Source organism: Thermobia domestica, chromosome 18, assembly GCF_964235325.1.
Source record: "Thermobia domestica chromosome 18, izTheDome1.hap1.1, whole genome shotgun sequence".
NCBI classification, from domain to species: domain Eukaryota; kingdom Metazoa; phylum Arthropoda; class Insecta; order Zygentoma; family Lepismatidae; genus Thermobia; species Thermobia domestica.
In genome coordinates, this window is record NC_137471.1 from 41764082 (window position 1) to 41791538 (window position 27457).

The 27457-nt window shown below is 39.2% G+C and overlaps 1 protein-coding gene across 1 annotated transcript in view; it reads right to left on the minus strand.

The window, feature by feature from the left end:
- LOC145675639 (uncharacterized) overlaps window positions 1–27457 on the minus strand; it is a 124290-nt gene that overhangs the window by 87225 nt on the left and 9608 nt on the right. Inside the window, exons 2-6 of the mRNA XM_081746190.1 lie at window positions 24408–24547; window positions 11286–11428; window positions 8817–8899; window positions 7242–7303; window positions 632–877 (exon numbers count right to left, since the gene is read on the minus strand). Of these exons, the coding sequence (XP_081602316.1) occupies window positions 632–877; window positions 7242–7303; window positions 8817–8899; window positions 11286–11428; window positions 24408–24521 (648 nt within the window). The 5' untranslated portion in view covers window positions 24522–24547. The remainder of the gene's footprint in view (window positions 1–631; window positions 878–7241; window positions 7304–8816; window positions 8900–11285; window positions 11429–24407; window positions 24548–27457) is intronic.

Here is a 27457-nt window from a genome sequence, read left to right on the forward strand (position 1 = left end):
CCTAAACTTCTTACCTATATTTCGAGTGCACTTACCATATTTCGAGCGTAAATCTCAAACGTTCTTTCTCGGGATGTTTTAAGCTTCTGCATCTTCAGAATTTAGCTTAAAACATCCCGTGGAAGAGCATTCGAAATTTACGTTCAAAATATAGATGAGAAACTTTAGAGTATAAATTACCATCATTTTTTTCTTTCTTTTCTTAAAGAAACAATTAAAACTTACTTCATCCACTGACGCTACTGAATTAGTTCCTTTGGGAACTTCGTTTGACTATTTTATTTTTGAACCTGTGTACGTTTTACCAGCCTTTTTAGAAAGATACGAGGCGAGATTCGAAATAAGGATATTTGCTTTACTGTGTTCATTTAGCGAAAACTTCATGATGGTTTCGACCTTCTCTTTCATTTTTGCATTTCTTTCCTAGACTAAAATACCTGTGATAAACAGGCCAAACCTTTATGTTCACCCAGAAAGGGAATTCGTTGTAGGAACTACATTTTAACTGTCTTTCTTTCAAGATGTAATACATGCTTATCACTTGAAAATTCTTGCAATAAATCTGAGTATAGTTTCTAAAGAAAATATGGATACCACTTTTTTCATGAAGTATATACAACTGCAAACTTACCACAGCCATTTCCCACCACTTTACACTGCTTTTCTCAATGTGGAGGACAGAGAAAAGGCGCCGATTCCACTTCTTTTTCAAGTACTCTTCAAAAACAGTAAACTTCACCTCACTTTTGGACGTCCAACTTGTGGGTGGTTTCCATTTGAAAGCAACTTTTAGAATTTTCTGTGCGCGAAGCCATTTCTGTAGAATAGTAATAATTGCCCCTGCTGCTCGTAAGTAAATACTGTGTGTCAAGCAGAGCTGAAATAATAATAAAGAAAACTGAAATATTCAACTGACCACTGAATACGAAAATAATAATACATCACAGTCACATTTGTTCTTAGAACCATACCTTAGTGTTCATTAATTTTTTGTAAATTGGACTATGCTACTAACACTGCTTACTTGAAAGGGGGGGGGGGAGGGTACGAAGATAGAAAAAATGAAATTACTAGTTTTAACGTCCCACGATTATGCCCCTCAGGCTAGAAGATACGGATGATTAATGAAAATTAATGATGGTGCAATCAAAGTTTTTGTGCTCTCTCACCGAGAATCTAATCCAAGACTAATTCCTCCAAAGGCACGCGCTAGCCACTACGCCAGCGGAGAATACAGACTGAGTTCATAAATGTATACAGTTAAGTCTCGTGATGTGTAATCCGCAACAATCAAAAACAGTTATCTTATAAGTATTTTGTAGGTAAACTGAACGTACGAAAACGGCTACAATTACCGAATTCACATAGTTAGAAGACTGGGGCTCATGTATGTTTAGTTTACACCTGCTGAAACACACGTAGTAATCAGCAGATCTGAGTGAGGCTGCTGTAATGTCGTGCGGCATCGCCAATATTAATTGGAAGTACATAAGAATTTGTTTTGTCTTAGCATATTGTGAATAATGTAGTCAATAACTGATGTTACTAACGGTCTTGTAAAACATCAAAGCAGATAGATTGCGTATCAAGAAACGATTTTCCTGAATCTTACAAATCAGGACGAGCAATAAAAAGGATAATTTACGAAATAACGATGGGTAAGATTAAATGTTTTCACTGTGAAATTTCACCATCTTGCAAGGCCTGGTTCCCATGAAGATGAAGGTGTGGAATCATTAAGAAAGGAAAAAAAAAAAAAAAACGAATACCTACTTGAATTTAGAAAACAATGCTACTACTGGAAAATGTAACTTACAAGGACATATTATGAAAAAATCTTTCATACTCGACGAAATAAAGTTTGCCGATCTTGTTGATTTTAACGTCCCTTTCAGCAGCGAGGCTATATAAGACGGATCTACTGATTAACATGGAATCCGAACCACATGAGCTTCCACCGGGAATCAAACCCGGGTTTCCCACGCCAAAGGCGCACACGCTAACCGCTGAGCCACGAAGGAGCTCAGTTTGCCGATCTATCAGTCAAGGTTATGTCAAGTACCTACCATCAGGAGAACCGTTATAGTGTGATGTTGCTTTGATTGTCCCAGTGTTCACATCGATGGTACTGTGGATACCGCTGCCTATCGGGATGTATTTCTACAATACTATTTCCCACGGGAGAAAAAATCTTGTGGGCTATTGTCTCAGCAGACAACGATTCCAAGCACTTATCGTAACAATTCAGTGACTTCTTACAACTAAAAAGATTCAAGCTCTTCAATAGCTTACTCAAAGTTCTGATCTCAGTCCGTTTGACAATTTGTGCACGGAACTGGAATGACATCTTCGAAGTCACAACTCCACGGATCGAAGTAATTTTTTTACGGTTTTAAAGCAAGAATGGTCACGAATACTGAATAATTAAAACGTATGACACCCAATATACTCGAATCGAGGGACTGATCACCCGGGCATTTGACCACTGGATACGAAAGATTTTCTTCTGTTTTTCGGACTGTCTCGACAATTAAGTATATCGTGCTTAATTCTACATGATTGTATCTCTGTGTTACACTTTATATAAGTATTCAACAATGAAGCTCACCTACAACGCTTTATAGATTTTTCTATCCTTATAATTTTTCTTTTCTCTTCCCCTCCTTATCTGATGACATGCTTTAGTGCAAGTGTTTAGTTTAAATGTGTGTATGTAGGGAGAAAAAGTGCAGATTTGCATTATTTTCTAGTAAATAATGCATTACTTACTATATTTACACTACACAATACATTATATACTACCATACAGGGTGATTTACTTGAAAGTTGCACCGCAAATAGGTCGAAAATGGAAAACATAATCGATGTGCTGTTTTCACAGACGTCTACAGGGCTTTCATAAAGGAGAGAAAAAAGAAAGAAAAAAAACTTTTCTTCAATGGAACAATGCCTTGAAGTGAGCAAAATTCCTCCCCAAAGAAAGCTTAAGTCATGGTTCTTTCCCATTCAAAATTTAGTTTTAATTAAACATTATGTAGAACAGCCTCTTCCACAACCGACATTACGAACGAAATCACATCCAAATAGGGCGCAAATAAAACTCCTGTGCTAAAGCAGATCCGGGGTATATCGGCCAGTGATAATCGTTTACCACAGACTATTATGGCGAAACAGTTACATATGGCTAAACAGTGAATCATACAATCCATTACAAATTCAGGCAAAGCCGACATCTTTGTGTTACGTCGGCAAATGGTGGAGCGAACGAACAAGGGTAGAAAACTGTGTGCCACTTAGTTAGTGAGCAATGAGAAATTTGTTGTGACAATGGACGAAGCATGGAACCATCTAAGCAACTGTGAGATTATTTGGGCGAACAACGACAGGGATTCGTGACGGGGACATATAGCCTCGTTGCTGACGTCCCCATTAACCCCCTTCTCTATCTTAACGACAGGGATGTACATGAAAAGGACCAACAGAACTATGTGCTTCAAGGCAAAGAAAATTTTTTGAAAGGTTTTATGGTTGCTGCTGGCTTTTTCTAGAGAAATCTTCACGTTTTGTAAGGTCGAGAAGAAATTATCAAAATTAATGCTGTTTATTCCCAAGAACATGTCCTATCCCCAGTTTACACAAAGGAAATACTAGGACTATATGACGACACTCTTTATGTGGAACTGCAAGAGGACAAAGGTCCAAGTCTCATAACCAGAATGCAGCTGGCCTTCTACTGACACACGACAGCTACAAGTGGTATCCATCCTATTCCGTTTGACGATATTCCCGTTAAGAGTCCAGATACTAGTCCCATAGATTACTGTGTTTTGGGCTTCTCCAACGGGCCTTTCATCACGTGGGGTTCTCACGGTAAACAACCACTAAAGTCTGCAAGCAAGAGTGCAACAATTTATCCCTGGTACAGCTACAACAAGATCTCTTGTAGTGGAAACTGCAATGATCCATACCAGTGGATATCAACATTAAGCATGAACGATGGTGGTGGGGTGGAACATCTTACGTAAGCAACGACGTCGATTTGTTCGGATGGAAACGGATCAAGATCCTGTATACTATTACATAAAATTTTAATGGATTGTGTATGTGTGTTTATAACTCATAAGTCATTCTCATTGAATAATGGATAAGTTTTCATGCAGTGCATCACTCAATGGCCTTAGCAATGATGGAAAGATGAAATCTCTACCGGACTCGCTGCTCTGAACTCATGATAATTATATTGAGAGGACCAAGGAAGGTGTTAAAATTTATCTTGATGTTGGATTGCGTGTATTAACGAATGTCATTTTGGAAAATTGTGCCTTTTACCGAACATCTGTATCATAGGATGCATCTGCCCACCTGAAATGTTCACATAATCATTAGTAATGACTCATCTTTTGAAACCAATAATAGTACTAACAGAATACACTGAAATCTCGAGTTTGAAGGAATACTGCCTCAATTTAAATTTATATCGTTGTCTTCCCTCTTCTTCCGAATTCCATTACCGTTTTCTTTTTTCTTTTCCTTTCATTGTATTTACTTTCTGGTAACTATTCTTGGGTTTCTTTTCCATCTTCTCTTGTTCTTTATTTTCTCTTTTTTATTTTCTTTTATGGTCATCTTCAAAATTTCCATGTTTAACTCTTTCCGGATTGTTTAACTTATGGTTGCCTACTTTTCCCAATAGTTCTAAATTGCTCTTGCTACTACCTCAAAAATCGAAACATACTTATTTGCAACATATTTGGATCATAGACAAAAAATGCAATGCTGAATATTGATAAAGGAATCTTGATAGGGATTGGGAAGGCACTATTACGAATTATATCAACAAAACAAAACCAAAACGTTAAAAAAGTACTTTTTTATTATTAGGTACACTCAATACGCTCTGAATTACATTAATAAAAATTTGAGTATTACAATGGATGAAAAAAAAAAAAGAAAAAAAAATAGTTTTGACCTGGCTACATTATGCACACAGTGATTTAAATTAATTGTTTGTTCAATGATATGGGAGGATCTGATAAAGAAATTTCCAGCGGAAAGAAACCAAAAACACATACAAAAGTTATTACTGAATTAAGTTGGTGTACTAACTTTAGGACTTAACACATATGTTATATACTACAGTCTGTTACAAAATAACTGCACCACCTGCTAAAATTTCAATCTTTTGGTTTCCCTTAGAAAATTGTTATTTAATTTTATCTCTAAAGGGGCTTAACGTATCATACAATTGTTAGTCATTGCATTTTGATATGTTTTTGTTCATTACTACTCATAGATTTTGTGTGATCTTTGCTCAGCAGGTGGCAGTGCATTCACTATGCAAATGACTGCCTCATGTATGCACAAATGAATGGTAATCCGCTGATCGTTGTTAATGAAAATTTGTTCCATACGTGACCTTTTGTTCTTGTGAGTTGTTGTTTATGATCTGTATATGATATTTAGTTCTTTGTGACTGTTCGTCAATAGTTAGTTTGATTATCTACTAAAAATGGGTAAAATACTGAACGACATATCCCCTCGTAAACAAGGGAAGAAAGATACTGGCGTTGTACTGTCGTGGCATTTCGCAACGTCAAATTGCAAAACAACTTGAACTGCATCATACAACGGTTGGTAGAGTTATTAAAAAGTAAACAATGTATAATAAGTACTCTGAGACACCAATATGGCCGAAGGCGGAAAACAACCCCTCGGGTAGGCAGAGAAATAAAGGCACTAGCTCTGACAAGAAGAGCATCATCTTCACGACAAATTGCTCAAACTGTGTTCGATGATATTGGTATTAGTGTAAGCTACGTGACAGTTGTTAGACGACTAGAGGAACAAAGAATTTGGAAGAAAACACCTAGAAACAAGCCGATATTTAACGCAATTCACGTAAGAGCCAGGAAGCATTTTCTTAGCATGTAGGAAGCGTCGGGTGTTGAAGAATGGGAACATGCGATTTTCTCCGATGAAAAAAGTTTAGGGTGCTTGGGAATGACACTGGCGTCCGACTAAGGACGAGACGTGGGGAAGAACTTAATAGCGACTGTGTATCACCGACAGAGAAGTTTGGTGAGAGTGTAATGGTGTGCGGCTGTTTCACGTCGAAAGATGTCGGAAGACTAGAAATTTGCAACAGGTCAGTCAATGCACAGTATTATATGGACATTTTAACCGTAAACTTCTATCAACAGCAAGGGATCATTTCTCAGGCAAAAACCTAGATTACGTAATATTTCAAGATGATAATGCGCCCTGTCACAGAGCTGCTGTGGTTAAGAAGTGGTTTTCAGACATGCATATCGAAAGATTTTGGTGGCCATCTAACTCTCCAGACATGAATCCTATTGAAAATTTATGGCATAGCAAGCTTTCAGAGAAGTGCTTCCAAACAAGGAAGGAGGTTATTGAAGCTGTGGTTCAAGTTTGGTTCCATGAGTTAAACGAATCCTTGTGCCAGTCTCACGTACACAGCATACCATGTAGGTTGGCAGCACTAAATGTGGCACATGGGAAACATACAAAGTACTGAATGGGGTATATACACAATTATAGCTTTTATACACTTAACAATACTGTTAAAATTACTCGCATTCATTTCTTTTTAATTAATGAGATGTTAACGTGCGTTCATACAAAATGCATGAAAACAAATATGTTGATACTTTTGTAATAATTGCTATTTATAGCTTATAATTATGTAATATATTGTGTTTGAATCTTTTGTCTCCATATATGTAGTAGATAAAACAACAAACTATGTACGAGAAACAATTTGAAACCATTACAATTAATATTCTTCATAATATATATACCAATTCGCAAAATGTATCGATTTTTCTTGGGTGGTGCAGTTATTTTGTAACGAACTGTACAATAATAAGATCACTTTATAACTATTTGGAATGTAGACAATCATATATATCAACAAAATTTACCCAATATTCGTAATTCCTCCCCCCTCCCCCGAAAAAAATAAGATTGTATTTTGAAAAAGAACTTGAGCTATTGTGTGTCCTGAGCGAAATATTGGATGAAAAATTGACAAAGAACTAGGTGAATAATTTGAGGAAACACAATCTAGCTCGTAAGTCCAGTCCCAGAAGTGCTTGGTAACACTAATATGCAATTCATCAATAATATTATTTCTCCTCTACTAAGTTACGCACCCACTCAACTCTAGTATGAAATTAGGTCGCTAAATATGTCAATTAAAAAAAAAAAAAAAATCTTACCTTCAAGATTGACCCACTTTCATTCGGACGACCAAACAACCTGAAGAACGGTGGAGTGCATTCTATAAAGAATTGAAATTAAAAGTCAATGAAGCTTCACTCATTATTTATATCGATTACGCGGATTACAAAATTATACGCTTTAACCTCTACATGCGATGATATGAATATGGTGATTAATAATAAGACTAATAGAATTTCTTAATTGGACTTGGCAGCTGCATTTACGAAAACTTTGGAGAATATCACAAGCTACATTTCATATTCCTTTGAAGAATATCACAAGCTACAAAGAGTCAACATAGTATACATACTAGGATTATAGTAAAGCCCCAAAATATCAATCTAAAATGGTGAAATTCTTCGAATCGCACCATCTATTTGGGCTCCACCGTGGTAAGGTATCCTATGTCAAATGAAAGAGTCAAGTAGCCAGTTCAGCACGCTGTTCGAACGAAACGTAAAGATATGCATAAATGATACTGGGAACGTGCACATTATTGTGTGAGGGAGCCCAGAATAATTCGAATCAGTTTCTCAGTAATATTGTATTGTTTGTATGGTGAGGGTTCCTAGTGAAGAGCCTGCTGTACTGTCAATGTTTATTTTTCACTTGTTTTCCCAATGACCGATGCGATTGGAAAAATTCCATTTTAGCTTAAAAACCACGTGTTTCCAATAACTTTTTCCGTTTATTTCGTATTTTACTCGTACTTCCTCCTACGGAGTTGCTTTATGGACTCGGACGTTTGGTACACCCTAATATGTATATTAATAAATTAAATATTCTGCGAAATTTGTTAAGCTCGCCACGTTTGGTTCCTGGAAAATGAAATCTTATGAGGAGGAGGAGGAGGAGTAAATAATAATAATAATAATAGCAAAAACTAACAGTTTACTGGAACCCTTTTCACCTTTAACTTCTTGGTGTATTAATTCGAAATTTTGTTCAAAATTTTCCTTTAACCCTAGGCTAAGGCTAAGACAGTTTTGCAAAATGTAACCACTATGAATATAAAAATGACGGGGGTATGATGAGATTTACAAGGGGTAGGAAATTGAAATTTTGCATATTGTTCTCCATAAACCCGAGGATAAGACGTTCTACGAAATATGATTTATAAGGAAAGAAATGGGGGTTCAATGGCATATTTTGTCGTTAATTAGATCTCTAATACTTACACATAGGTACTTTGAATTTCAAACGATATCTTTGAATCCTAAACTGACGCCAAAACGCAGTTTTAGGAAATGTGACTTTTATGAGGGGGAAATATGGACAAAGACCAATAATTTCGTTCGACAATCGCCAGGTTTCAGAATTATTTGGAACAGAAATTTGAAATTTTGTGTAAAAGTTTTCCTTGAATTTTAGGCTGAGTTCTACGAAAGGCAGCCAGTAAGAAAATGAAACTTTTAAGATTTCTCTCGCCGTTCATCACATCTCCAAACTGTTAGGCGTAGGAACATGAAATTCTACAGAAGTTCTCCATGAATCCTAGACTGAGGATAACACAAGTCATATAATAAGTTCACTTAAAACATATGATACTTTTTCTATCAATGAACACTTACTTTTTTGCAGTAAACTGCTGAATAGTTCCTTGAATCGAGCAACGTTCACTACATCTTTCACAAATGTATGCAAAGGAGAGGCACTGAAATAGTCAAAATACAATATTTTAATTAAATAATAATAATAATAATAATAATAATAATAATAATAATCTTACAAACAAGAAGGGTTGTACACGCTCACTTTTGAAGCGAGTTTAGCTCAGTTCAAACTCAATGTTAAAAAAAAAAAAAAAAAAAAAAGTGAACTCATGGTTTTTAAAAGAAGCACACACAACTCAAGCAAAACTTTATACTCATCTAAATAAGTAAAAAATAATAATAATAATAATCAAAAACGACTCATATTAGTTTCCAATCCACAGTTTTCGGGACGCTGAGATGAATAGTGACACACTCGATGCCGTTTAAATCCAAATCCATCCCCCACGTGTATCTTAAGGGTGGAAGATAGCGTGGGGCGAAAATTTGCAAGTATTTCACATCGAATTATAGTAACTGCCAAAAGTTTCCTAAAGTTGCCATAGCATCAACAAAATTCTGTTTCTGAACTACTCAGGGATGTTTTACTTACTAGTTGCTTTAATAGCGAAAGTCCCCGAACAGTACCCTGTATCAAGTCTATATCGTCTCTGTTGTTCGATATGAAAGTATTTACATCAGTTGCGTTTTGGGGCAACATATTTATATTAAATGTTATTAATAAATTTCGTCCTTCAAAGCAATAGGTGAGTACAAGACAATTCCTGCCACGGATAGGGATTTCGCTACATTACTTTTAGACGATTACAAAATACATAACATGCCTAATCTACGACACAGAATGCTTATTGAGATCAGTAACGTTTTTAACCCACAAACGCCCAAGACCAGTTTTATTCGTTAGCAACTGCCTTGAACAATACCGTGTTACATCGAAAACCTGAGAAGAAAACTAAACGAAATTCGTACAACAAGAGAACGGGTAGTGTGTCTGAAGTGGAACAACGGGGGTTTGGCTAACTGAATGATAATGCCCATGTAACATAGTGAAAAATAAAGTGGGTCACTGGTGGCACAAGGGGCGTTTGTGGGTTGCTTTGCCATTTTACTGTGAGATAATTATTATTATAATAATTAACCTTTATTGTTTCTTTTTCAGAGTGTAATCCGAGAAGCAAAACACCTCCTCTTGAGGAGGATGTACAAAGCCAACCGGTTAACTCGTTCCTTTCTCCTGTGCCACACGAGAAAGAACACATTGACTTGAAGGTAACAAAGGAAAGGCCAGTGTCTACGAAAGAGTAATGCGAAGACATGCAAAGAAAAACAGAAAATGATCCTAGATTCCGTGCATTAAATTGGACGATTCCACATGTAATAGTGCAATTATTACAAACAATCAAGCATCTGCAATAACTCCATTACGTACCATTATATTTAATTACTCCATCGACGAATTAAGCACACATTATATGCAACTGTACAAAGCATTATTTATTTCGGATCAATTTCAGAAAATCTTCCGTTTCTATTAAGTATAATTAATTTTCTCATGCCATAGCCTAAAGTATTATCTATACTTAAAACAGATATGCGATGAGTTATTTTACGTAAAAGGTAGTCATACATTTCAAGTAAAATTAGCTATTAATTTAAACTTTCACTGTATGCTGTTAGGGCAATTTCGATGAATCGGTGAAGAATCGAGTATATCAATTAGCAAGCCATATCTTCCAATTTCAACATTACGGAACTACAACTAAGTATATCTATTCAAACAGCTACGATCGAGGTCACATATTGATTAACAAGCTGTATACAGTTTAGTTAATTTTCTGAAGTATTAGAATCTTATAAATAATCGGTTGGTATTAAAATTCAGATGAAAAGAATAACATATCTATTCACTTGAGAAAAAAAAAAAAAAACGAATTCTATGGTGCTGTTTTGTGCATAGTTGCGAGTAACATTAAAAGTCCACAAAACTATTTCCTAAAATAGCCCCAAATACATACATTATTTTATATATAACAAAATAAACAAAAAAAGGTAATTACACGCCAAAACAATTATTGAAATACTTAGTACAAGAAGTAATAAACACATAGAATAAATTAAATGGTTCTCTAAATGAGTCATTGTATTCCGCTATAAGGTGACAGCTCTACCACGTTCTTCTTTGCGTCTGTTCATTGTAACCACGTCGAAAAACCTGATGCCAATCAACATGACTTGGCAGAAATTTTCTTTCCTTTTCTAGATAAAAAAAAAAAAAAAGTTCGCTAAGTAACAACACTACTCGCAAACTTTTTTCCATCTGTTGTACAACCCTGATAAATGTGAAAGAAGTACTCGTCCAAATTTTAGTCGCACGAGCAAACGGCAGATTATGTGACGCCCCGCTAAGAGGTACAATAAAACTATTTAAATGTGTTAGTACAAATTTAAAATAAACTTAATCTGAGGTACTATATATGGATACATTACCTTTCTCCAGTCAGCACTCGCAACACATCAATAATGGCTTCTGATGTGAAATCATGTTCTACAGCATTGTTAAGAGGTGAAAATCCTTTCTTTCTAATATATGAATAAAAGGTAACACAAAATGAAATCCAATAACTCTCACCCTGCAAGAGAAAAATAAGCATCGTTTAAGAATACATTATTAATAATTTCCTTCCTCATAAATCAGTAGACAGGTTGCTACTACTAATTTCTCCAACGAGCACTTGTTAAACTTTTCCATGCTACAGCTCCAAGTTGGAAAGAATGCTCTGGAAATGTCAAGTAATCAAGTCTTCACTATTGTAATACCCGAGTACCCAAAGACTGGTGCCTGCGATCCCGAATTCCTCTCCCATTACAGGCACATTGTTTTCGAAGCTAATTGAGCGCTGTGAAACAATTGTGGAGCTACCTAAATTAAGAGACTGTGAATATCGATCTAGAAAGCCAGAAATAACAGCGATAAGATTCGATGTACGGACCACATCACAAGTCTTTATCGGACATAATTTCTTTGCTTTAACGCCGGATAGGGGGTTTAGTAAGTTACAATTTCATTTAACTTTCGTTGATTCTTGGACGATAATGCAAAAATCCCACAAAGCAACGGCCACTGTAGAACAAACTCATCATCTAGGTTGGGAGAGACTGAATCATCGGCCTACATCGCCGTATGGGCATCAGACTTCCACTATCGAAACATCACTTCGGAAGCAACTAAGAGATGCAACACGCTGTGAAGAGCTTCTTCATATCTTTGGGCGCCAACTATTAACAGGACAGTCGGTGGTGACTATGTGGAAAATACCTAAAGACTTTATTTTATGACATTGTATTTTTAGTTTGTAATAAAGCTTCCCTGTGATATATATATATAAACTTACTTCCGAAATATTCCTCGTACTTTAAACTACAATAATAATCAGTGAAGATATATAAACAAGGTAAATATACATAACTTTAAGACAAAATTTTAAAATAGGTTTCTTAATTGAAGAAAGTAATTTTAAGTCTCCATTTAAATATTCATCAACACTGTAAAACAGGTGCCTGACCTTGTGTTTAAAAAATGGTAATATTCAATTCCTTACAAGCGTAAGCGCCTTTGGCGTGGGAGGCCCGGGTTCGATTCCCGGCGGGAGCTCATGTGGTTCGGATTCCATGTTAATCAGTAGGTCCACGTCTCATATAGCCTCGCTGCTGAACGGGACGTTAAACTCAAAATCAACTCAACTCACCTCAATTCCTTACAGTGGCATAGTGTAATGTATTGCACAGTTTTACTCGCTCAGATTAAAACTGCTTAATTCAATCTTGTTAGTCTAAATCTTGAGAAGAAGAAATGTGTACAAGATTCTGATATCGAACGAATGAAAATCCACATTACACTATACATATTATATATACAGGGTGGCCCATTTTAATCTTTCCACTGAAATATCTCGAAAACGGTTCAACATAAATGAACCGAACAAAAACTCAAATAGGAAATGTCATGGGGCACATCAAATAGTGTTGTAGTGGCTCCACCCAGGGCCGCCCTTCATGCGGGACCAGGGCTTAACTTTAAAATTTTAGATGGAAACATGGATCGTGTGATACCTCGTTCGATAGATCTTTAAACACTGAACAGCACTGTGGGAAAAGATTTTTCATTTCGCTCACCGTATTCAAAATGGCCGCCAAAAGATGGTGTCTGTAAAGGTCCAGTACCACTAATATGAAAACGCTTGGAGATAAATGAACAGAACAAAATGCGAAACAGGAAAATGACATGGAGCACGGCGAATGATGTTGTAGTGACCTCCAGGACCGCCTTTCGTAGGGGCCCAGGGCACAACCTCGAAATTTTAAATGAAAACATGGGTTGTATGATACCTCGTTCGATAGATCTTTAAACTTGAAACAGCGCGGTGGGTCAGAAGATTTTTCATATGGGTCACCGTTTTCAAAATTTCCACCAAGACATGTGCCTGTGTAAAATGTCCAGTACCACTAATATGAAAACAGTTGGAACATAACAGAACAAACCTCGTATAGGAAATCACAGAGAGTATTTATCATTCCACGGCTCGAGAATGATCAACAGAGAAAAAGATGATTAAAGTAAAAGTGACATAATGCAAAGGGGGCAATCTAATTCTTGGAAAATCATCTTCCTGACCTTCCTCCGCAAGTGGGTGGAGCGGGAAGGAACGGTGAAATTTCAAATGAGAACCTTAGGTTTTCCTAATTGAATCTACGTAACAAAATTATCTGAAATGTGTTTTTATAAGACATAGATGTCTCGGTAATGAGGAAAAGTAGGTAAAGATCGTGTTAAATACCTTCCATTTCTATTGCAGGCAATGATTTGATACAAAAATGAATCAACTGAAATGCTAAACAAAATTGTCGAACAATGCAGTTTTTAAAACAATAAGCACAAACGTTGCTTTTGTTTAACTGCCATTTCCATTTAAAATTTCGAACATGTTCTTTGGACCCCATGCAAAGCGGCCCTGGGGGTCATCGCGACAACGTCATTCGACGTGCTCCATACCATTTTCCTGTTTCACTTTTTGTCTTGTTTATTCATCTCCAAGCGTTTTCATATTAGAAGTACTGTACGTTTTATCTGATACAGGCACCATTTCTTGTCGGACATTTTGAAAACGGTGACCTATCGAACGAGGTATCACTTGACCCATGTTTCCATTTCAAATTTTAAAGTTGGGCCATGAGCCCCACGAATGGCGGCCCTGGGTGGAACTGCAACAACACCATTCGATGAGACCCATGACATTTCTTAATTGAGTTTTTGTTCGGTTCATTTATGTTGAACCGTTTTCAAGATATTTCGGTATATTAAAAAGTGCAGTGTCCCGGGAGGAAGCGGCAATATTTTGGGAAATTGTAGTATGGGTGATTCTAACCAAAAAAGGTTCATATGCACACCGGTCCTATTCTCAACGATTTGAGAGCCACAGGTTGTGAACTTGACTTTATGTTACGTATTATTCACCCATAACTGTTCTACAGAGGCGGGACATAGCGGATTTGAAAGGTGATGAAATGACCTTTTCATCGGTATGCAAAATGGGGGAGTGGTGTCTTCGAAAAGGGGGTTATTGAGGGAAAGGTTACGAATATGTAAGGGAATTGGATGGCAACAATTATTCCCAACTTTTCCTCAGTAACTTTCCTTCCAAAGACATCACTGTCACATGTTGCATATCGTTGGAAAGGCACTCTGTAGAGTAAATACAGAGTGAGTAATAAGCAACATGAAATCAAAAATGGTTCGCAATCTGTAGCTCTCAAACCGTTGAGATTAGGACCCACGTCTGTATGAACGTTTTGCTTAGAATCACCCATACTACCATTTTTCGAAGTATTGCCCCTTCTTCCTGGGACACCCTATATATATATATATATATATATATATATATATATATATATATATATATATATATATATATATAGGGTGTTTCAAAACATCGATAACGTTTGGGGGGTGATTCCTGACATCAAGATAAGACGAAAACTATAGACCAACCTTGGTGCACAAACGCCTCCTATCGGAGGTATAGACTGCCGAGAGCATGAAAAAATGAAGTTTAAAGGTCTATAGCTCCAAAACTATGTAACCTACCGCAGTCGGGTCAAGACTTCACTTAGGAACTAATATGTGTGCTATCCAAAAATACATGTTTCAGAATCCTAAGGAATCACACAACAATTTTCACAGAGGCAGTTTGGCTACAAGCATATAATTTGAAGTACTCGCCAACTACCTCTATAAAAATTGTTGCGGAAGTACCGTAGGTTTCTGAAACATGGATATTTGGATAGGGCACACACTAGTTCTTAAATAAAGTCTTGACCCGACTATGGTAGGTCTCATAGTATTGTAGCTATGGACCTTTAAAGTTCACTTTTTCATGTTTTCGACAGCCTAACTCCGAAAGAAAGAGTTTGTGCACCCAGGTTGGTCTATACTTTTCGTCTTATGTTGTCAGGAATCACCTCTCAAACGTTGTCGGTGTTGTTTTGAAACACCCTCTATAAAACTGACTTCAAAATACACATATAAGGAAAGAATAGTATGTTGAGGCTTTGAAATGAAGTACTGTAGATATTGTGATTGGCATAGAAGACGTAATTCTTCAAGGTTCACATTGAAATTCTGATATTGAATTCCCATGGCTGAGTAAGTATATTTTCAGTAACCCAAGAACACTATTATTTATGGCTAGATTTAGAAAAAAAAAATAATCTTTTAATCAGTCTCTAACCATTCCCAGTCATAGCCGTCAATTTTTTTTTTAAATACAACATAAGCATACCCTCTTACTGTAAATACTTATTATGAGTCAAACTTCGTATATCTGGAATGCAATAAACCATTAGGAATTAGATTTCTGGGCTGTCGGCAACTTAGGTCATTTAGCCTGTCCCTTGGCGGGCACACTATCTGATGAATGGGAAGGAATGAAGCAACCTGGGATCATTATGTTAGGTACTATCCCGGCATCTGCCTGGTGTGAATGAGGGAAACCCAGGAAAAACCTCACTCAACATGGCCGGCCTGAAAAACCTGTTACACTTTTTCGTCCGAATGTCCCTACCGGGAATTGTACCCGGGACCACTACCAACAGCGAGAGCATTACCGAATACGCCACGCGGGACTACACAATAAAACATTAGTATCAAACCATAATACACAAACGACATCTTTAAGATATAGCTATTCTGAATATATTCGTAAACATATAATATAATTTCATCTAACTCTCCATTTACAACCAAGACAATGAACTATTGTTTCTCTTGTAGTATTTGAAATATTGATTTACATGTTCTATTTCTTTCAAAGTGTGAAGTTTTAAAACCTTTGGGCACTCCTCAAACGACTTTATTTCTGAAGTAAATTTTCATTTTTCAGCCTTTTTCCTATCAACTTTCTGAATGTCTTGATTCTTTGAGGAAGTCTTCATATCTTCTGTATAAAGGTGAAAAAATAAAATAAAATAAATCCCTGGCTCTTTGTGTGAAATATAGAGATCTTCCTAATTTTCGAAGCATTTGTCTGACTTTCACTGACTGATTTTAACTTACCTGACTTTCAAGGTCAGTGTGAATCCTGTTCTTCACAACTTTTATTATTATTATTATTATTATTATTATTATTATTATTACTGTATTAAGAAAATAAACAGAGCACAATTTTCCAAAATGAAACTTGCTATGAGAACAGTGAATAAAAATGGCATAATACACAATTCTTATGTTCGCTGTTAATAATATTTGGTTGAATTTACAAAAATATATCCTTTGTGTAACACCTTAAGAGAGTTCCGTTATATGCTTCTTCCATGACAGATTATCAGATATACAAACACCTAAAAACTTGGCTTCCTTATTAGGATAACTTATTAATAATTTTATAGTTTCGAAGTTGAAAAAAAAATTGATTTGAAATGCATTTCTGTTAAATAACTTACAACTCACACTGCATTTTTAAGCTATCTAAACCTATTGCCGTAACTTGCGAGGGTGGGGAGATGGCTAAATTGCATTCTCATTTAAGGTTAAACTTCTCACCGTTCGATTGATTGATTGATTGAAAGGGTTTATATGGGCGCGTCGACATCGAGGTCTTTTGCACCCTTCTCTGACAGGAAAAATGAAGTACCCAAGAAAAAAAGCATAGTATCATAGATATAATAAAGTAAAAGCAAAGTCTGGAGTACATAAAAGGTGTTCGGTCATTTATGAATTAAAATGTCATAGCATTCAAGAAATGTGCAAACTCGATACACAAACACAAGGACGGGTTAGTACACAACAGCATGTTAATCTTCTCTACCGGGGCAGCTCGGCAATAGGAGCACACACGTGGGGCAGATCATAATTAGTAATGAATATGACAGTGCAGTAAAGAAGATAAAAGCAAGGAAATGCTATGACAAGCATAAAATCACCATGAAAAAACAAACGGTAGATAAAAGCAGAAATAAATTAATTAAAAGAAATGTGAGAAATGCACTCACAGATCACGCAAGACGAGCAAAAGCTGCAAGTAGGTGAAAACTTTCTGGATCATCTGGACATCGTCTCCAAGCAAGGTAGACAGATCAGCTGGTAAGCCAAGGCGGGCTCGCTCAGGAGCAAGAGGAACACATTCCACAAGAAGGTGGCGGATGGTCAGGAATGCACCACACTGGGTGCAGGAAGGCGGGTTCTGACGACGTAACAGGTAGCCATGGGTCAGATGGCTGTGCCCGATACGTAATCGTGCCAATCGTCGTTCTTCCAGTCTTGAAGGACGAGAACTCGTGGCCCAAACACCAAGTCGCGGCTTGACAGCATGCAATTTATTCTGAAGGTGCTCATCCCAGTTTGTCTGCCAGCGCTGAAGGAGAAGACGGTTGATTACAGGGCGAATATCAGAGCTGGGAAGCGGTGACGGATACTCAGGTCCTGTAAGGGCAGCTTCTTTGGCAACACGGTCAGCACGCTCGTTCCCTGGAATACCAGCATGGCCAGGCACCCAACAAAATTGGACATCGCAACCTGCTAGTCGTAAGGAATGGCAAGAGAGTAGAAGTTGCTGAACTATAGGGTGCACAGTTGACACATCTGTGAGACTATGTAAAGCGCTGCTGGAGTCAGAGCACAGGAGAACATGTCGGAGATGGCGTCGACGAATATAATGCAGAGTCTCCAGAATAGCAACCAATTCAGCAGTGAATACAGTGGAAGTAGGATGAAGCTTCAAGCCAGCGCTATGATCATCCGTGACGAAGGCACAGCCAACAGAATCTTCATGCTTCGAACCATCCGTGTAGAAGACAGCATAGGTACGGTACGCATCCAGAAAAGAGAAGAACTCCTGACAAAATTGTTGATTGCTGGTAACAGACTTCTTAAATTGCGTTAGATGAAAGCTGACAACTGGTGGAAGAACTGTCCATGGAGGAATGGGCAGGAGGCCCAATGGATAGATGGCAGGGACATCGAGTCCAAGAGAAGCCCCAAGGTCTATAGCACGAATGCCAAAAGGCCGGGTAGCAGTAGGTCGTGCTTGATATCTGTCATAGCGAGCACCAGCCTCAAGGGCAAAGGCCGAAGAATGGTCAGGTACGGCACGGATATGGATGTAATAGCGCAGGAGCAGGCAGTCCCGACGGTGGGAAAGAGATGGTTCATGAGCCTCGACATAGAGACTAGGAATAGGGCTAGTTCGGAAAGCTCCAAGCGAGAAACGAAGGCCAAGATGATGTACAGAATCCAGATGACGTAGGATGGAAGGTCGAGCAGAACCATATGCAACACAGCCATAATCCAATTGGGAGCGGATGAGGCTACGATATAGACGCAACATCACCACACGGTCAGCACCCCACGAAAGATGGGACACCAGACGTAGTAAGTTCATGGAGCGGAGACAGCGGTACTTCAGGTCTCGAACGTGAACAGCCCAGGTAAGTCGTCAGTCAAACTCCAAGCCCAGAAAACGAACATGATCCACATAGGACAATCGAGAACAGCCAAGGAACAGCTCAGGATCATAGGCACAGTGACGAAGGCGACAAAAATGTACGCAGTGTGTTTTGGTGAGAGAAAAGCTGAAACCAGTAGTGGTAGACCATCGGTGAAGGCGGTTGAGCGCTAACTGCAACTGGCGAGTAACTCTACGGAGATCACGTGAGCGACAGTAGATAGTAAAGTCATCCACATAAAGCAGCCCATGAACAGAAGGGGAGAGCTGCGACATCACACCGTTCACTGCAACAGCAAACAAGTGATACTCAACACACTACCCTGTGGAACGCCATTCTCTTGTGGAAACGGAGCAGAGAGAGTAGCTCCAAGCTTGACTCTAAAAGAACGTTGTTGGAGAAAATTCTGGATGAAGAGAGCAAAGTGGCCACGTAAGCCCCAGAGATGGAGTCAAAATGCCATATCGCCAAGCAGTGTCATAGGCCTTTTCAAGGTCAAAGAAGATGGCTATCAGATGTTCTTGATGACGAAATGCATCCTGAATAGCACTTTCAAGATGCGCCAAATGATCAGTAGTGGAACGGAAGCGCCGAAAGCCACACTGAAGATTGGAAATGAGGCCATGGTGTTGAAGAAACCAGACTAAGCGGGTATTGATCATCTTCTCCAAAACTTTACACAGACAGCTAGTCAAGGCGATCGGGCGGTAGCTTCCACTGGACGTGGCAGGTTTAGCAGGCTTCAAAATAGGAATAATGTATGCTTCACGCCAGGCATCGGGGAAGGAGTCTTCAAGCCAGATGCGATTGTACAGGTCAAGAAGATGTTGCTTCCCATCGTCAGGCAGGTGCCGGAGCATAGCATAACAGATGCCATCAGGACCAGGTGCCGTGTCCTTAAGTAGAATCCAAAACAGCAGCAAGTTCAGCAGTAGTAAAAGGCAGATTATAAGCTTCAGCGGTTGCAGAGCGGAACTGAAGTGACGTACGTTCGGTGCGTTGTTTATAAGTGAGAAATCCAGCTGAGTAGTGAGTAGAACTGGATACATCCGCAAAATGACGACCTAACGCAGCAGCAATTCTGTCCTGATCAGTGACCATTACACCATCGATAATAAGGGATGGAGCCGCAACGGAGGAAACATGTCCCTGTAGATGACGAATTTGCGACCAGACCGCTGTCATGGAGCTGCCAGCAGTAAGAGAAGAAACATAAGTGCGCCAGCTATGACGCTTAGTTTGCTTAATCAGATAGCGGGCTCGAGCACGAAGAAGGCGAAATTGAGCCAAATTATCAGCTGTAGGAGAACGATGAAAAGTACGTTGTGCTCGACGTCGGACCAGAATAGCGTCACGAATCTCCTCAGACCACCAGGGAACGGTGCGTTTACATCGGGAACCAGCATAGATAGGAATAGAGTCGTGTGCAGCTGCCAGGATACTCAGCTGAAAGGCCTCACAATGACCATCAACAGTAAAACGAGGTTCTAAAGTGAAATGAAAAGTGGCGGAAAAATAATCCCAGTCTGCTTGACGTAGATTATAGGCAGTGAACGGAGCAGAATGGATGAGCGGAAGACCATGCACAAGAATAGGAAAGTGGTCACTGCCACAGAGATCATCATGCACGCGCCAAGTAAGATGGGCACCAAGTTGAGGACTGCAAATGGAGAGGTTCAAATGAGAGTAGGTACCAGTAGCAGTAGTAAAATGTGTGGGACTGCCATCATTGAGGAGAAATGAGTTTGTGTTGTCAAGGAAAGTGGCAATCTCTTGACCTCGCGGCTCAGTACGAGGAGAGCCCACAGTGCATGGTAGGAGTTAAAGTCACCCACAAACAGAAATGGGGATGGAAGCTGTTGGGCAATCTGTTCAAGATCGACAGCAGTAAAGACGTCATGACGCGTAAGGTAGATACAACAAAAAGTAACAGGTTGTCTTAAGAAGACACAAACAGCTATAAGCTGGAAAACACTATTCACATGGATGAGAGCAGAATGGTAAGCATCAGAGACCCCGATTGCTACACCACCTGCTGCACGACCTGCAGTAAGCTGATCATGACGATATACAGTGTAACCAGAGAGAACTGAGTTACTAGTAGAGGTAAAATGCGTTTCCTGAAGACAGAATATGGTAGGATGAAACAATGTCAATAACTGCTTAAATTCCTCGTAGTGAGTGGAATAGCCATTTAAATTCCATTGAAGAAGAGACATGTTCAACGAGCATCGAGAACAAGAAGCGAGGTACTGCGCTTGCCTTTTTCACGGTCTTCCACAAGGGTAAAATTATCGAGCTCCTCCTCCACCATATCATCCATAAGAGACTCGTCATCACTAGGTGGACTACGTGACGTATGCTTCTGTTTCTTCGCCCCAGGTGGGCTAGAAGACTGGGTGCGTTAAGATTTCTTCGGTGCCTTGGTAGAAGAAGCTGTGGAAGAGGGAGAGGCAGCCTTGGAAGCTTGAGCCTGGAGCTGTTTTTTCCGTTCCTTCTTAGTGAGGGATTTGGTAGGAGGCTGGCTGTTTTGACTGCTTCAAAAACTGGGTTATGGAGTGATTAGGGGCAGACGAGATAGAGCCAGCTGCCGGAGCGGCAGGAGGCTGAGAAGCAGGAATTGGCTTAACGATTCGTGGAGGCGAATGATCATTCAATGGAAGCTTAGGCTGCGAAGCGGATGATGATCGGTGCTTCGTGCGGGATAGTCCTGGGTTCACAGAAGAAGCAGTGGTACGGGACGCTTTGGAAGAGACTGGCGCACTGGGAACCTCAACGTCAGTCTGGGTAGCAGAATTGACTGTCTGAGTACCTTGTGATCTGTTGGTCTTTAGAAGGGAAGAGGAACTTGTGCCGAAGGTAACTTTTGGCTGTAGCCTTCGTTTAGCCTCAGCTGCAGAGATCTTCTCGATTACCATCAGTTCACGGACCTTCTTCTCAGCCATAAAATTAGGACAGTCACGTGACCAAGCTGGGTGGCCACCTTTACAATTAGCGCACTTCGATGGGGCCGCACATGGGGCCGGACCATGAGCTACGGAACTACAATTGCCACAGATAGCAGAGGCATGACAAGAAGGGGCTGAGTGGCCAAATGTTGGCAGTTAAAGCACCGTAAGGGTAGTGGTATGTACGGGCGGACCTTCAAACGGTGTTAAGCAACGTTCAAATGCGTTGGAAGGTCAGGTAAAGCGAAAGTAATGATATAGGAATCCGTGGGCTGTACTGTACCATTTCTCTTCGTAGTAATTCGATGGACGTCTGTCACATGGCTATCCGTAAGTTCGGCACATATTTCCGCCTCTGGCAACTCTCTCAAATCGAAGCATGTGATGACTCCTTTGCTAGTATTTAACTACCGATGAGGCTCAACCAGAATAGGAACAGGTCCTAACTGAGTACTAGCTAAAAGTAATTGAGATTGTTTTTCTGATGTCGTTTGAACAAGTAGCGTCCCATTTCGTAATTTACGAATATGTCCAGGAGGAAACGTTCCTGTGGCTATATGATGAAGTTGACGAACTATAAAGGGTGACAATTTACTTAAGGCTCCAACTGTGTCAGTTGATCTCTCTTTGATAATTAAATATTTTGGTGCAAGACCAAGCTTTTCCTCTCTCTCTCTATCCTGGGTGGGTGGTTGATGCGAAGCCATAACTGAAGAAAGCCCAAAATCCTCTCAGCTTCCCCGTCGTGGTTCGAAGCGGCCAACGAGGCTGGCAGGTCCTACCTGCATGACCCTTGTCAGCAAGCTAAGCTGTGACACCAAGGCAAAATGACAAGGAGGCAGAGCCACTTGCACCGCCGACTGATGGGTACTTTTGAGAGGACCCACGTCCCACCGTGTAAGGGGAGGGACCAATGGTTCATTGGAGATTCCCGCACCGCAGACTCCTAGCATTCCCTTTCAGGGCATCACTCCTTCCGGTCCTGCTGGGTGCGCATGCGCTGCACTCCTCCGTCCCACGGCCCCGGGTCCAGCGTCATCCAAGAAAATCCAAAAGCAAAACCAGTCCATAGCAAGGTTGTCTTCTAGAAAGAGCAGTCCATATCCGAGGCTTATATTTTAACGACGCTCGATCGCAGGTTTTAAATGCCGGGTGATCGGCCCGGCACAACCCCCAACCTGGAGGACCAGTGGCTGATTGCAGTTCCGAAGAACTGGGCGATGGGGGCGCCACATCCCAACGCTTCTCACCGTTCGAGAGAGGCCAACTTCGAGATAAAGCTTTCTTTTCTATATGATACGACAAGAACATGAATGCATACATGAAACATGAAATAAGTTAACTATACATACATACATACACAAATATCGGGTGTTCTAAAAACGGCGCCCATGAACCACAGAGCACTATTCTACAGACCAAAATAAAGCAAAAATGCTATATCATGGTATGCCCTCCGGGGCCCTCCTTCAGCCGCTATGGAGAATCAAAATTTCGTGGAGACGTCGCAGATTAATTTGGAGCGAATACAACAAGCAGTTGAACCGATAGCTACATTAATAAGTGACACTAGTATCAATCTATATCGACTTTAGCTGCTATTTGGAAACAGTCAATTGGTAAACATAATCTATGGTTTTTCATTTGCTACGTTGCCACATAGTGCAATTTGTCTCTCCACACGAGGACTGGAAAGGTATTTTTTGCTTTATTTTGACTTGTAGAATAATGCTCTGTGGTCCGTGAGCGCCACATCTGATATATATATATATATATATATATATATATATATATATATATATATATATATATATATAAAGAAACTCTTAAATGAAACTAAAATGTAATGTAATTTCAGTAAAATATCTATTAGCGCCCCCAAAAATAATGGCCTCTCGCTTTAATTGGTGAAGCATGAAATGGGCCCACACGAACATTTCCAAAATAACTTCAAATAATTCCAGGTGCTACTGCTCCCCCGTCATCTACACAAAATACATTTCCGTAAGATGAAACACCAGTGGTAAAGTGCTGAGCTTTGCTGCGTGGGGTTCCTGGTTCGAACTCTGGCCAAGTAAGTTTGTGGTGGACAACATCGTGTCCATGGGTTTTCTCGCGGTACTCGTTTCCTCCCACTTTCTCATTCCACCAATTATTCCATCCTCATTCACCTGCCTTAATCATCGTCTCCGTTAGCCTAAAAGCACATAATCGTTGAACGTTTTTCATTTCATTTCCTAGGATGAAGCATAAATATTAATCTGTAATCTGAGCCCTACTTCTGTGGGGGTCCATCGAAGTAATAAAAATGTTTTAAATTCTGAGGGAGAGTTAATATTTTTGCAGGAGGGGCCCAAATATTAATGCTTGCCCCTGCCCTCCCTTCCAGGAAAATTTCCAAATTACGGCGCTGTGTGAACTTTTAGTTACAAGCAAAAGTCGAAAGCGTAGAATGTATTGGGTCAATTTTAACATTTTTCGGTACCTTACATGGAATTACATTCTCTTAATGCAAACAAACACTATACTAAAAACTAATCAATTTGAAATTATTGACACACAGAACATGCAATATTCACACGTGCTGCGGACAAAAATGATTGGGTAAAGACACGCATATGAGATGAGCAAAAGGGTTTTAGAAAAATACACAAAACAAACATACCTGATCTTTCCACATTTCCGTGAGATCGTCCACATGTTTGGTGTAGAAAATATATAGGGAACGGTTCAGTTTTCGTTCATATAATGAGTCGTCATTAAGTGAAACAAGTCTCATTTTTACTAAGTATCTTACAGCTCCATCTGCAAGAAAGAATATGAATCATTCATGAACAACTTGAAGAACTAAACTAACATATAATCACAAATACTCATCTTACATACAGTGAAATCTCTAAATTACGGACATCGCTGGGACATGATTATTTGACCATGAGAGTAGAGCAAAGTAAGAGAGGTTGTGGGTACGCCGACAGCGGAGTCTTTTTGCACCCATGCAAAGATCTAAGAAACAGTAAAACAAATTAAGACAAAACCAACAACAATAAAACTAGAAGTAAGTTAAGTAAAATACAAGAAAAACAACCACACACAAGCTAAAATTAAATTGCATACAAAACGTCATGGTCTCTTAAAAGCAGCAGCAGTCCAGGGAGAAAACGAGTGTCGTTAACAAGGAGCAAGTGCAAGTTTTCTGGAAGCTTGTAACGTTGTCGATGCCGAGCCAGAGCTGGGCAATTGACACGATGACAAATTGGTAAAAGGTCCCCACTAAAAACACATTCTGGAACTGCAACTCCTCGTAGAAGATATGCATGCGTCAAATGACTGTGTGCAATACGCAGTCGAGTTAAAAGTATTTGTTTTCGACGAGACTGTCGGAAACTAGAGGTCCAGACTCCTAGGCGTGCTTTAATGGCATGCAATTTGTTGGCATGTGCGAGATCCCATTCCGACTGCTATTGGTGTAAAAATCGAACGCCGGGTAAAGATCAGTGCAATGGAACTACGTCACGAGTGCAACACCATGAAGAGCTAAATCTTTCGTCACAGAATCTGCCTGCTCATTACCAGGAATGCCAACATGACTAGGAATCCAACAAAAGTAGACAACGGAGCCGGCACCAAGTAGAGAATGACATTTTAACAAGATACGTTAAAGTAGAGGATGCCTAATGTAAACACTACTAAGGCTGGTAAAAGCACTCTTAGAATCAGACAGAATCAGAATATGGGCAATGTTATGGGAGCAGTCAGCAGCTCATCACTGAAGATGGATGCAAACGAAGGGAGTAGGTAACCATACTGCCCACTATGCAAAGACAAACCCACAGCCAAAAGAGTCTTCTCGTTTCAAGCCATCTTTATAAAACAGGATGTGACAGAGAGCGAAATTCCTGCTGATATTGGTGATCACTCGTTGTAGACTTACTAAAACTCGCCAACTGAAAGAATATGTGAGGGCAATGAAGCTGCCAGGGTGGAACAGGAAGAAAACTCAATGGACAAAAATCAGGTGGAGCAAGAACTAATTCATTTAAAAGTTCTAATGCACGAGTCCCAAAAGATCGGCTGACACGATCTGATCATTCGCTTGAAGAACGAAAGAAGGGTGACTAGGAATGGCTTTAAGACGTGTAAAATAACGAATCAAACAACTCCTGCGATGATGAAGAGAAGGTTTGTGTGCGTCAACATACAAAATAAGTATAGGGCTAGTACGGAAAGCTCCTATACACAAGTGAATACCAACATGATGGACTGTATCCAGCTGACGAAGAACAGATGGCCTAGGGAGGAGTAAACCACGTAACCATAATCCATTTTAGAACGGTACGGTAGAGACGTAGAAGTACTGTACGATCAGCACCCCAAGAACGATGAGAAAGGACTAGCAAAATGTTGATCGCTCTCAAGCAAATATATTTCAGACATGTTCACACCAAGTTAGTTTACGGTCAAATTGAACGCCAAGAAATTGAACACTATTAGCAAACGAGAGGCGAAAATAAAGGTCGGGATCGGAAACACAAGTACGTAACCGACAAAAATGAACACACTTAGTTTCGTCAACAGAAAAACGAAACCCGGTCTGCGTTGTTCAACGATTCAGAGTAAGTTGGAGCGGTCGGGTACATATACGGAAGTCACGGAAACGACAATAGATGGTAAGGTCACCAACATAAAGGCCACGAACAAGTGTTGAGACATTACATTATTGATGGTACTGGCAAATAACGTCATACTCAGAACACTACTCTGAAAGACACCATTTTCTTGGATGAAGCGATCAGAAAGACTAAAGCCAACCCGTACCCGGAAATATCATTTGACTAAAAACTGTTCTAAAAACAAGGCCATAGGGCCACCCAGGCCCCAAGAGTGAAGTGTTGCAGAATTTCAAAGCGCCAGGTAGTGTCATACGCTTTTTCGAGGTCAAAAAAGATAGCAACTAAATGTCCACCATGATGAAAAGCGTCTTGATCAGCAGTTTTCAGATGTACAAGATGATCGGTGGTCGAACGAAATTGCCAGAAGCCATTTTGAAAGTTTGAGAATAAGGAATTCCGTTCCAAGAACCAAATCAACCGAAGATTTACCACCTTTCAAAAATCTTGGAGACACAGTGTAACACGCAGTCTTTAATATTTGTATTAATACATTTTATATAATAGTATATAAAATTTACTTTTTCATTAATTTGCATATCATAATGGAAATTACTTTTTTATTTTATTTTAACTTAGGATCATATTAATTTCATTTCATAAGGATTCATAATATTCAAGTTTTATATCGAGAATGTGACGACAGATATTGGATTTCGTATATAGAAAGATAGACTCTAGTGAGTTAGAGTTTAATATATATATATATATATATATATATATATATATATATATATATATATATATATATATAAGGCTTGTAGAAGACAACTACGCTCAAAAGGTCCTATATTGTTAGTTGAAACTAAAAATTACTGTTTCATTTCTGTTAAGCAGCTATAAGAGTACTATATAGAACTGAAAAACTATAAAACAACCTGAGTTGTAACACTACAAAAAAGGCGACAGAAAGACGGATATTTGTCCATTGTCAAAATTTAACACATAGATATCAAAACAGAAGGACAAAAACGTGTGAAAACCAAGGGATAGCTACCGATTTCACAAGAATTCTAGCTGGCGTAGCGAATCTATCAAAACAGGC